Raw genomic sequence first — 12907 nt, forward strand, 5'->3', positions numbered from 1 at the left:
TCAAGTAAAGAAAAACATAGTTGTGTGCAAGTAATAGTGTTCACCTGAATTCAGGAGAGAGTGTTTGCCTTACTGTTGCAATGAACTGGTGCAAGCATAAGGACAATAGAAAGAATAACATTGTTACCATCTTCATTTATCCAAAACCCACCAGAAAACATTATGAACCGATTTGTGGTGGGTAGAATATCCTTGTACAGAGACAGAAAATTAAAATAAATCCATGAAGACGGGGACATGAGGATTTATGTATGGTAGTTACAGGATATCAATATTATCGTATTTTTATTTCTTAAAGTTAAGCTTATTTTCCCCCCTTCTTTCACTCATCTCTGAAGACCCACCAGCACTAACACAGACAATCATTTTCCAGACTGGGGATCAGTTTCTGAAATCATACACTGATTTCATTGGAAGTTTTGCATGAGTGAAGTTTGCAGTACTTGCTCCTTTTATCACTGCAAATAGGTAAGTAGAAACCAGTATTAGAAAAACAGGAAACAAATTTCAAAAATTTCTTGCCCTATTTTGCATCAAAATTTCAAAATTGGAAAAAAAAAAAACATAGGTCAAGTGTGTGTGCGTGCGCGTGTGTGTGTGCAACAATAAAATTACTTTCCAAACAAGTTTAGTTTAAGCGCTTTGCTTCTTTATTTTAATGCAGGTTATGTGATTCCTGGAGAAACAGTGAACTGAGTTAGCCACAACTGAGTTCAAAACTAAGGCCCCAGGTTCTGCAAACACTTATGAACATATTCCATTGCAGACCTTCAATACAATTGTCATGTGGTTTAAAAATTAAGTTGTGTGTCCCTACTACATATTACCCTTTCTTATAAAAGACAAGACAAGAAACGGGGGGAAAGTGGAGAAATATTTAGAGCCTTGATGCCTAGCCACATGATAATTTTAAGTCTTTTCTATCCTTTTATTCTCTTCTTAGCCAGAATAATTCAACCTGCGTTGCTAAAGGACTTTCACCATCTTACACCACATGGCACAGTAAGGACCATGTACTGCTATGGTGGCCATATTCAAGAGTGCCTTACAAAAAACAGCACACTTCAATTTTAGAGGCTAAAAACACAAGAGAGCAGATCCTCAGCAGCTGTAAATTGGCACATTTCCACTGATGCCAATGAGGGATGCCAGTTTATATCAGATGAAGAGCTGGATATGCATCTCTCTCTCACCCCACTATGTCCACTAATTTTCAGGAACGATTGTACAGAAGTATTACTTGAGTATTGAAGTACCTGAGAAAGTGAGATTAAAAGCCTCTGGAAGTGTCCAGATGTGTCATTTCGTATAGCTTCCTCCAGAGTTTTCTTAAATTCTGCAAGACCAAAAGTCATTGTGCATATCTGCTCATTTCACAAGTGCTTGTACACAGTTTTACTACAAATCTGTGATTAAAGCCTCCAATGCCTGGTGGAGGCCTCTGATTTTTTCCATTACTGTTATGAAAATGTGCTCTGCAGGGTGATCAGAAAAGATAGATTTACTGGGACTATGTCAAGCCTAACCTGTTTTGTAGGTCCTGCTGATTTCTCGAATGTGCTCATTACTGCGAGAAGACATTATTTCAATGAGACAGGCTTCATCTGTGCCAGCACCCTATATGCAAAGAAGAAGGGAGGAAAAAATATATACACACGCATATCTTGGACACTCAGTTTCTTGGTATGATAATACATTACAGCAGTGAGCTATCTCCAGGTCAGAATTAAAACTAGGCAATTCAGAAGTCATTATTTTGTGTAAGAAATATTCCAGCTGCATAGTTCACATGTTGCTCATAATACAAACGTCCAGAACATAAATACATATTAACAGGCTCTTTTTTCCCCTGAGAAAACATAAGAGCCATGTTAAGGGCATTAATTAAGTACTTATAAAAGTATTTTAAATGATATAATCATTTATATCAGATTTTATACAGCAAATTTTACACAGTTAATATTTCTTATAATGAACAATACTTGAGAAAGACTAATTTGATCCAATTCTGTTTCTGAGGGCAACTAACGTTTTTAAGTGTTGTTTCAACCCCCTGGCTACTTTGCTTATACCCTGCAACTGAGAACTTCTATGGAAACCTTGGTGCTGTGATTCAGGGATTTACATATTTATTTCAGCTCATTTTTGTAAGGTTATCAAAAAAGTTCAAGAATTAACATGTTTAAAAATGGAACTATCTTGAGAATAAAGGTTGCAAAACAGTCTGGAAAGTTTCAATAATAAATAACCATCATTTCTATAATGCTTTCCATCATTTAAAGCATTCTATGTGAAGTCCTAGGTGAGATAGGAAACTATATCCCCATTTTACTCATGCGGGAAACCAAGGCCGAGGTTACATCCAAAGTTTTCACCCAGTAATTTTTGGTGCCCAAGTGACATATCTAAGGACCTGATTTTCAGAGGCCCTGGGCACCCCAACCCAAAGGAAGCCGATGGGAGCTGTGGGTGTTCAGCAGCTCTGCTAATCAGGCCCAGCATGCTTCAACCTGGGCATCCGAGACTGGAAGAACCTCAAATCAGCAGCCAATCTGGAAAATGTTGGTCTAAATAACTTGCCTCCACCCACACTGCATGTTAGGGTACGTCTACACTTACTTCCTGGTTCGGCGGCAGGCAATCGATCTTCTGGGATCGATTTATCGCGTCTTGTCTAGACGCGATAAATTGATCCCGGAAGCGCTCGCCGTCGACGCCGGTACTCCAGCTCGGCGAGAGGAGTACGCGGCATCGACGGGGGAGCCTGCCTGCCGCGTCTGGACCCGCGGTAAGTTCGGACTAAGGTACTTCGAATTCAGCTACGTTATTAACGTAGCTGAATTTGCGTACCTTAGTTCAAAGTGGGGGGTTAGTGTGGACCAGGCCTTAGTGGCAGAATCAGGATTAGAACTCAGTTCCTGAGACTCACCAACACAGATCCTCTGCATAATGTTGTTTCTCTCGCTCTCGCTTTTTTTTTTTTATTAAAGAGAACCTTAAATCTATTTCACAGTTACACTTGGTCATTGTCTACTTGAGAGATGGGGCATAAACAGTCATTTAAGAGACACAATCCAAAGACAAGTTTTTGGGGAATTTAAGCACCCAACATGATTAACAAAAACTACATAATCTTAAAGGCTTAATTTCCCTAAACAAACCTTTATAGCCTCCTTTATTTCACAAACATCATACATGACGGGTGTCTTCAGCATTGCCAAGATTGTCTTCTCAAAGTTGCCTGACAGCTCAGATTTAAGATCTTTGATCAAATCCTGATTGGAAATAATAATTTTTTAAAAAGGCTCAGAATCAGAGATATTAACAATTACTAGCACTATATTCTTGCAGCTTACTGGGACTTTTTCACATTTAAGAAAAAGTAGCACATACACAATATAAAATTGTTCCACTTAACGGTACTAATGGTAGCAACTGGCAACAACTTAAAAAAAAAAAAAAAAGAACTTTAAATGTCGTATACCGAACAAAGGGTCAAAATGAACAGTTAGCAAAGAGGACTGATGCTTTGCAACCAAACTGGATTACAGGCAGGAGGTGAGGGAGGGTGGAGCCATACCTGCATGGGCTATGGTGGCTGCCCACCAATACCATCATTCCTTTATGCGTGATATCGACATCGGTTAATTCTCAGTGTTTTTTTTCAAGCATTGGCACTGGTTGGCCCATTGATAAAAGGCATGGCAGCAGGTAGTGGTTGGCTCTTAATGGTCTGTGAAATACTTGCCTTTCCATAAGCTGTTTTGAAGGACAGGATGATCTGCTGCCTTTGCTTGTTTGAGCGACTTCCAAGACAATCTATAATCGCCTGCTCATCAGTTCCTGTGAACACAAAGGATGCATAACGTATGACATTTTAATGCTATCACATTCTATTAGGGTCTGATCCCGCTCCTACTTATGTCAGTAGCTAAATTCTTTACTTTCTTGACTTTAGTAGGAGCTGAATTGAACCCTTACTGCACAGCATCCCCAACGTATCAGATGGGACATTACATCAAATATTCTAGTTATATGCTCTGATTGTCAAATTATTTCCAGCACTAATCTCAACTGCAAATACAACGGAAAGAAACACACCAGACTCATAACATTGGTTATTCTTGTGGTCTCTCCCAGTTGATTACCTCAGATAAAGGTTTAGTTTGTTACAGGAAGGATAACAGTTCTGGAACTATTCCACTCTTTGCAAGTATAACAATGAAGAATGGCAGTGGTGGAGCAATGCTGCAATACTGCTTTCAACAGAAACTAAGCCCATGGACCACTCACCAAATCCTTTCATAGCTTTTCTCAAAACTTCTGCATCCCGCAGGGGGTCGAATCCTGGTGCATCAGTGATTGTGCCTCTCTTTCCAGACTAAGTCATGCCAATAAAAAGGATAACTGTTAGATACTGGATTAGCTAGAAAACTGGATTTCACATTATTAGTAACTTGCCCCAGTCACAGCCCATGTCAGAGAAGAAACGACGAAAATTACAACAGCATTTAAATGGTTTATTCATTTTATATTCAAACTATGTGGACATGTGGAAAAGAAAAAGCCTCACAGCATCTCGTTAATTAAGGTTTCATAAAGTGGTATAGGCAAATGGAAATATTTTGTTAGGAAAGGTAGATTCAATAAAAGGGATTTAAAACTCGCTTTAAAAATTTCATTTAGGATATTTTGCTAAAATGAGATTTAATGTCACCCAGTCTGTATTTATATTGTTGCTATCTGAGTAAGAGCTCTCTCTGGCCAAACCTCCTCCTTTGTCCATGATTTTATTGGACTTAGTTTGCTTCTGGTTTACGCAAAGGAAACATGCAGCAATTAAAAATTAAACACACTGAAATGCATCTTACTGTTCCAGGTGTGATTGTGGGCATCACAGATCCTGAATAAGAAGGCATAGAGGGATTCACAGCTGGGCCTGATGGATAACTTGGCATTGGCTGTTGCCCAGGCAGTGGCATTGGCTGTTGCCCAGGTGGTGGCATGGGTTGCTGCCCTGGGTAGGTCATTGGCTGTTGCCCAGGCAGTGGCATGGGTTGCTGCCCTGGGTAGGTCATTGGCTGCTGCCCTGGTGGTGGCTGCGGCATGTGACTGCCTGGGTATCCTGGATAAGCTGGCATTCCTGCTGTTGCATTTCCTCCAGGTGGGGGGTACATTCCGTAAGAGGCTTGCTGTCCTGACGGAGGTTGCCCAAAGCCCCCAGGAGGGACAGGGGGATAGCCTCCAGGCGCAGGAGGATAAATGCTTTGTGGTACATTGGCACCTCCAAAGCTTCCTGACAAATTAGAAGCCTGCAATGACAGATAATTAAAGCAATATAGATTAAGATGGATCAGGTGTTGACTTTCAGCTGTATACTTGGCACTATTAATAAATAAATAAATAAATAAATAAAGTAAAGTAGAGAGTCACCTCCCCCAAGTCAGGAAAGGGAAGTGTATATCCATGTGTGAAAATCTCCTTCCCCAAAGGAAAGGGATTGACCAGCAACCATGGAGAAAATGAACCATACTCCATGCATATCTGCTACTGTCTCTTCTTAAGTTTCTCTACCTCAGCCATCAGAACTACAGTCACATAACCACAGCCTCTAGCTTTATAGACCACATGCTCATTCAAGCAGCACTAGTAACCACACCATCCTTACAGTTAAAAAGGTTATCAGATTAACACCAACACCAAAAAGCCAAACAAGGTACAGGTCAATTCCTTCTCTGATCATGGTTGTTTTACTGTATCAGCTGGGATTTACTCTCAGATACTGTGAGTAAAATGCATTTGCCCTCCTCCCTAGGGTATTTTATGTGGCAGACAGATAATTTATAAAATCCTCTGCAGCGCACTTGGGCATCTAGGGTAGAATCCCACAGAACTATCCTTCAGTGATCGCACCATGCTCTTGCAAAGTACTCCTTTTCCAGTAGCATAAATTAGACTAGAACAGGATGGTTCTAGTCAGTTTCATGCTGCTGGTGCTGCCACTTACTCTACTGAGAACACACTGCTAATTTCAATCTGTAGCTACCAAATATCTCCACATAATAAACACTCTGGAATGCACTTTGTGGTGCAAATGTTCACAATTTGCCCAAGTCTGTCGTATAAACAGAGAGACCAGGTGGGTGAGGTAATATCTTTTATTGGGCCAACTTCTGTTTGTGAGAGAGAAGCTTTTGAGCCACACAGAGCTCTTCCTCAGGTCTGGGAAAGGTACTGCCAGTGTCCCAGCAAAACGTAAGGTGGAACAGATGGTTTAGCATAAGTAGTTTGTACGTTAGGGACCATACAAGATAGAGTGGCTCCTTAATACCTCTGCAGTCTTAGGACAAAAAGAGGGGTTAGTGAGTTACAGATTTTTGTAATAAGTCATAAATCTGGTGGCTTCTTCCAGTCCACAATTTTTAGTGTCTAGCAGAATAATGAATTTAAGCACCCAGGCTTGTCTTTTGAAAGAGTGTAGGTTTCCTTTGAGGATGAGGATTGATAGGTCAGATCTACATTGATCACTTTGTGTATAAGCAGCATACAGTGAAAGGAGATTTATCAACAGTTTCAGCCTTCCTGCAGCTTCTACTTTGAGCACAAGAATAAAATAAAAATAAAGAGATAAACCACTTCTGCATTTTCCTAGGTCTACAAAAGTTACTTTCACCTTAATCTGTTACAAGGAGACACATCCGGTCTTAGAGAAGGAGTGTGGGAGACAAGGGATGAGACACTGTCTCACACTATGTAACCTCAGCTAAGTCACTTGTTCACAGCCTTGCTCACTCAAACTGGCTGAAGAGTTAGGTAAAAAGCAGAACTTGGACTGAGTTTTCCAGTGTGAACCAATTAGCCATATGCACCAACATTATTAGTTCTTCCCCTTCCTCTTTGCACTGCAAGAGCCACAATACCAAGCCAAGATTTAAAAACAAAAAAACCTCCCTAAAGTTAGGCTCCTAAACCCTTATTTTGTTGACTAAATTAGTGGCCTGATTGTCTTAAATGCCGAACTCCCAACAGCACACATTAGCCTCAATGGAAGTTATTGTATGCTCAGTACCTTTAAAAATCAGGCCATGAATTCAACCACTACATTCTTCCCATTTTCCTCCCTTTCTGGAAATCTTGCCCCCAGAAGGTATGGAGCTTTGGGCTACTCCTGTATGTTCCTAGGCAAAAACACACAAACTGAAAACATACCCAACCCTCTCGCTGCTACGGTAGAAATACAGCTTGACGTTGAAGTAAAACATATTTAAAATATGTTAAATGGAAATATACTCACCATCCCTGACATATAGTCTGGATTAAATTGATTGGCATAGTTGGCAACATTTTCCAGTCCAATTGGAGGTGGATTTGTAGGAGGATAGCCAGAACCACCCCAGGGATTACTACCTGAAATAATCAAACAGTCACCTTGAACCACAAAACTTAAATGATTTTCAACCCTATGCATTACTACTTGCATTTTTTACTGTAATATCTATTAAACATAGGCAGTTTGGACAAGAGAAAAATAAACTAAACTAAAAAAAATGGTTACTTACCTTTCTGTAACTGTTGTTCTTCGAGATGTGTTGCTCATATCTATTCCAGTTAGGTGTGTGCGCATGCCACGTGCACGGATGTCGGAAACCTTTACCCTAGCAGCTACCCGTCGGGCCCCTGGAGTGGCGCCGAAATGGCAATCTATATAAGCCCCTGCCGGCCCGACCCCCCTTCAGTTCCTTCTTGACGGCTACTCCGAAAGAGGGGAAGGTTTGGGGGAATGGAATAGATATGAGTAACACATCTCAAAGAACAACAGTTACAGAAAGGTAAGTAACCATTTTTTCTTCTTCGAGTGATTGCTCATATCAACTCCAGTTAGGTGACTCCCAAGCCTTACCTCGGAGGTGGGGTCGGAGTCAAGGAACCACAGATTGAAGGATCGCTCTGCCAAAGGCTGCATCATCCCGAGAGTGCTGGACGATGGCATAGTGGGACGTGAAGGTATGAACCAAGGCCCACGTGGCAGCCCTGCAGATTTCCTGGAGAGGAATGTGTGCCAGAAAGGCAGCTGAGGACGCTTGAGCTCTCGTGGAGTGAGCTGTAACAGCAGACGGAGGGACGTTTGCCAGGTTATAGCAAGCACAAATGCACCCAGTGATCCACGAACATATTCACTGAGAGGAAACCGGGGCGCCCTTTCATCCGCTCTGCAATGGCGACAAACAACTGGGTTGTTTTACGAAAGGGCTTTGTCCGGTCTATATAGAAGGCGAGTGCCCTTCTAACGTCGAGAGAATGAAGGCGTTGTTTACGCAGGTCAGCATGCAGTTTTGGGTAGAAAACTGGTAAGAAGATATCCTAGCTCATGTGGAAGCGGGACACCACCTTTGGTAGAAAGGCCGGGTGAGGTCTTAGTTGAAAGATGGTATAGGGCGGCTCACAGGTGAGAGCGCGTAATTCGGAGACCCGTCGTGCGGAAGTGATGGCCACTAGGAAGGCGACCTTCCAGGAGAGCTAGAGAAGAGAACAGGTGGCCAGCGGCTCGAAAGGAGGACCCATAAGGCAGGAGAGGACCAGGTTGAGGTCCCATGCAGGCACGGGTGACTTCATTGGGAGGATGGATTTTCTCCAGGCCTTTAAGAAAACGCCGCACGACCGGATGTGCAAACACAGAACGCACCGCCGCGCCTGGGTGGAATGCAGAAATGGCCGCAAGGTGGACCTTAAGGGATCCAAAGGCTAGGTGCTGGTCCTTTAGGGACATCAGGTAGTCCAAAATGCACGAAATGGAAGCCTGGGGCGGGGGTACCTGCTGCTGAGCACACCAGCTGGAAAACCTCTTCCACTTCGCCTCATAGGTAAGTCTAGTTGATGGCTTGCGACTTTCCAGACGGACCCGCCATACTGAGTCCGAACAGATGCGTTCAGCCTGGTTCAACCACGTATCCTCCAGGCCGTGAGATGGAGCGACTGGAGGTCCGGGTGAAGAAGACGACCGTGGTTCTGGGATATGAGGTTGGGGTCGAGAGGAAGACGTAGGGGAGCCTGAATGACAGGTCCAGCACAGTCGCAGCCAGGCAGGGGCTACCAGTATTACATCTGCCTTGTCCCGGCAGATCTTGAGGAGCACCTTGTGAACCAGCGGGAACGGTGGGAAGGCATACAGCTACTGGCCCGACCACGTGATCTGGAAGGCGTCCGCTAACGAGCCTGGGCTGTGACTCCGAAAGGAGCAGAAGGCTGGGCACTTTCTGTTGGTCCGCGAAGCGAACAAGTCGATTCGGGGAAACCCCCAGGTGCGGAAAATGGAATGAATGATATCCGGGCGTATGGACCATTCGTGAGTCAGAAAACGCCTGCTCAAAGTATCCGCCAGGACGTTCTGGACGCCCGGCAGGTACGAGGTCTGAAGGTTGATGGAGTGGACTAAGCAGAAGTCCCACAGAGAGAGGGCTTCTTGGCAGAGCGGCGATGACCGGGCTCTGCCTGGCTTGTTCAGGTAGAACATGGCCGTGGTGTTGTCCGCTAGGACTGCTACGCAGTGACCCCGCAAGTGGGGAAGAAAGGCTTGGCATGCAAGGCGGATCACCCTGAGCTCTCTGATGTTGATGTGCAGCAACAGCTCGCTCTCATGCCATAAGCCCTGCGTTGTCAGGCTGCCGAGGTGGGCTCCCAATCCCAGGGCTGACGCGTCTGTAACTAGAGTCAGAGTGGGTTGGGGGGGGGGGGGGATGAAACGGGACCCCGGCACCCACTATCTGAGGGTCCAGCCATCACTGCAGGGAGTCGAGTGTGTACTTCGGGACTGTGAGGACCATGTCTAGGCTGTCGCGTCCCGGTTGATAGGCAGACGCCAGCCACGCCTGAAGCGGCCTGAGCCGGAGCCTGGCGTGTTGCACAACGTATGTGCAGGATGCCATGTGACCCAGCAGCCTGAGACACTGCCTTGCTGTAGTGGTCGGAAACTTGCAGAGGCTGGTAATTATGCCTGCTATAGCCAGGCGCCGTGCCTCTGGAAGGAAGGCTCTCGCTTGGCTTGTGTCCAGGACCGCTCCTATAAACTCTATTGTTTGAGTAGGGGCGAGGACAGACTTGCTGAGGTTTACCATGATGCCCAAGCAAGTGAACGTGTCCAGGAGTAGGCGTACCTGCGACTGCACGTGACGATGAGACCAGCCCCGTATAAGCCAGTCGTCCAGGTACGGGAAGACGTGTACGTGGTGTCGGAGGAGGAAAGCAGCCACAACCGCCATGCGCTTGGTAAAGACGCGGGGGGCTGTGCACAAGCCAAACGGGAGGGCTGTGAATTGATAGTGCGTCTTGCCCACCACGAAACGGAGGAAACGTCTGTGAGGCGGGACAATCGAAATGTGAAAGTACGTGTCTTTCATATCGAGGGCGGCATACCAGTCTCCCGGGTCCAGTGAAGGGATGATAGTGGCTAAGGAGACCATATGGAACTTCACGTTGACGATGTACTTGTTGAGCTCCCTGAGGTCCAGAATAGGTCTTAGGCCTCCCTTTGTCTTGGGTACAAGGAAGTAGCGGGAGTAGAAACCCTTGCCCCTGAACTCCTGAGGAACTTCCTCCACTGCCCCCAGGGCGAGGAGGGACTGAACCTCCTGGATGAGGAGTTACTCATGAGAAGGGTCCCTGAAGAGGGACGGGGAGGGGGGTGGGAGGGCGGGTTGGAATGGAACTGGATAGAATATCCCGTTTGCATTGTGCGGAGGATCCAACAGTCCGACAGGCATGGTAGAAACGGGATAGATGATTTAGAAAGGGATGACTGTCCTGGGTGAGAACTGGTAGTCTGTCCTCTGGCGCACCTTCAAAATGGGTGCTTAGGGCCCGGGGATGGCTTAGACTGTCCTTGGCCTTGTCCAGAGGGAGGACGAGACGGCCTATGTCGGGAGTATCTGTTTCTCCGACGAGAAGGGTCCTGCCTCGGTCTCGGAGGGAAAGGACGTTGCTGTGGCCTAAAGGGCTTCCTCTGGGTAACCGGGGTATGTATACCTAAGGACTTAATGGTGTTTCTGGTGTCCTTTAAGGTATGCAGGTGGGAGTCAGTTTGATCTGCAAACAAGCCCTGGCTATTGAAAGGGAGGTCCTGGATGGTATGCTGGACCTCAGGCGGGAGGCTGGAGGACTGAAGCCAGGCATTCCGCCGCATAGTGATTCCAGACGCCAGGGTACGCGCAACCGCCTCCGCAGCATCGAGGGAACCCTGGAGGGAAGTCCTAGCAACCAGCTTACCCTCCTCAGCAATGGCCCCCAGTTCCGTACAAGCCTCTGTTGGGAGAAGATGATCTTGGAACTTAAGGGCCGCAGACCAAGAATTAAATTTGTACCTACTGAGGATCGCCAGCTGGTTAGCGATCTGCAGCGAGAGACCCCCAGTGGAATAAACCTGTCTCCCAAAAAGGTCCAGCCGTTTCGCGTCTTTTGATTTGGGAGCAGGCCCCTGCCTCTCCCTGGCATTTACCGCATCTACCACCAGCGAACATGGGGCAGGGTGGGTAAACAGATACTCATAACCCCTGGTGGGAACAAAGTACTTTCGTTCCACCCCTTTAGCTGTGGGGGGGATGGAGGCCATGGTCTGCCAGAGGGACTTTGCATTATTCTGTATGGTTTTGTTCATAGGAAGGGCCACCCTTGAGAGCCCTTCTGGGCCTAGAATGTCCACCATGGGGTCCTCATCCTCCACAATCTCCTCAATTTGGAGGTTCATATTGAGGGCCATGTGCCTCAACAGCTCCTGGAAGACCCTAAAGTCCATAGGGGGTGGTCCAGATGTGGACGTGCCAGCCACAGCCTCGTCAGGGGAGGATGAGGATGACTCCACCGGCAGGACAGGTGCGCCTGGAACATCCTGATCAGACGTGGGTGGCTCCTCCTGTGGAGCTGGGAGTAGCCTCTGTCGGAGGCGCTGGATCCACAGTTTGGTCTGTGTCAGGAGGAGGACGGCTAAGGGTTGCCTCAGGAGGCCTGGTGCTTGAGCGAGACGGTGGCCGAGCAACTGGGGGAGCACCCTGGGCTTGATGGTCTGCCCAGGGTGTCCAAAATTGCCACTGGGGTTGCCAGTGGGTCGCTGGAGGGACTTGTCCGAGGCTTCCTGGGCCATAGCAAGGGATGTCCGAGACCCCAGATGCTCTCTCCGACCTGCCAGAAGGAGATCTGAACCGCGACGGCCAAGGGGGTGGTGGTGCGGGAGTGGATCAACGCAGGCACCGAGTCTCTTGGCAGATGTGGGTCACGTGATGATCGGCGCCGTGAGGCTGATCATGACCGTGACCGGTGCCGCGATGGCGAGCAGTGCCGAGCCGGAGAGCGGTGTCGCCGTGGCGATCGCTGACCCGGGGATCAGGAACCCGCAGCTCGTCAGACCGAACGGTGCCGCGAGGTCACAGATCGAGATCTGGACCTCGAGCGGGACCATGTATGCTCAGTCGAAAATTACCTCGAGCGTGAGCGGCTCCAAGACCGCAGGACCAGCGCCGCGAGTCATCCGGTGCCATGAGTCAGACCGAGACCTGGGGCGCTGCCAGGACTCAGAACGGCGCCGGGACTTCGAGCGGGGCTGAGATGCTGGTCCGGAGCTGACAGCTGGAACATCACTGGCTTGCCCTTGGATGGCACCGGGACCTGAATTGGGGCTGGTGTCGGGGCCGGAGGCACCGGAGCCGTCATCTCTATGAGGCCTCTCGCCACCTCGAAGGTGTCTAGGGTGACCAAACAGTAAATGTGAAAAATCGGGACGGGGGTGGGGGGTAATAGGAGCCTATATAAGAAAAAGACCCAAAAATCGGGACTGTCCCTATAAAATCGGGACATCTGGTCACCCTAAAGGTGTCCGGCGTGGAAGGAAGAATGATCTCTTCCACTTGCACCGTCTCGTGTG

At 47.1% G+C, this 12907-nt stretch overlaps 1 protein-coding gene across 2 annotated transcripts in view; it reads right to left on the minus strand.

Moving 5' to 3' along the window:
* ANXA11 (annexin A11) overlaps positions 1-12907 on the minus strand; it is a 65329-nt gene that overhangs the window by 12506 nt on the left and 39916 nt on the right. For both annotated transcript variants that reach the window (XM_065408570.1, XM_065408569.1), the window contains exons 3-9: positions 7295-7407; positions 4872-5312; positions 4294-4381; positions 3749-3843; positions 3162-3275; positions 1527-1617; positions 1257-1336 (exon numbers count right to left, since the gene is read on the minus strand). In XM_065408570.1, the coding sequence (XP_065264642.1) occupies positions 1257-1336; positions 1527-1617; positions 3162-3275; positions 3749-3843; positions 4294-4381; positions 4872-5312; positions 7295-7407 (1022 nt within the window). The remainder of the gene's footprint in view (positions 1-1256; positions 1337-1526; positions 1618-3161; positions 3276-3748; positions 3844-4293; positions 4382-4871; positions 5313-7294; positions 7408-12907) is intronic.

The sequence above is a fragment of the Emys orbicularis genome, chromosome 7, assembly GCF_028017835.1.
Source record: "Emys orbicularis isolate rEmyOrb1 chromosome 7, rEmyOrb1.hap1, whole genome shotgun sequence".
NCBI classification, from domain to species: domain Eukaryota; kingdom Metazoa; phylum Chordata; order Testudines; family Emydidae; genus Emys; species Emys orbicularis.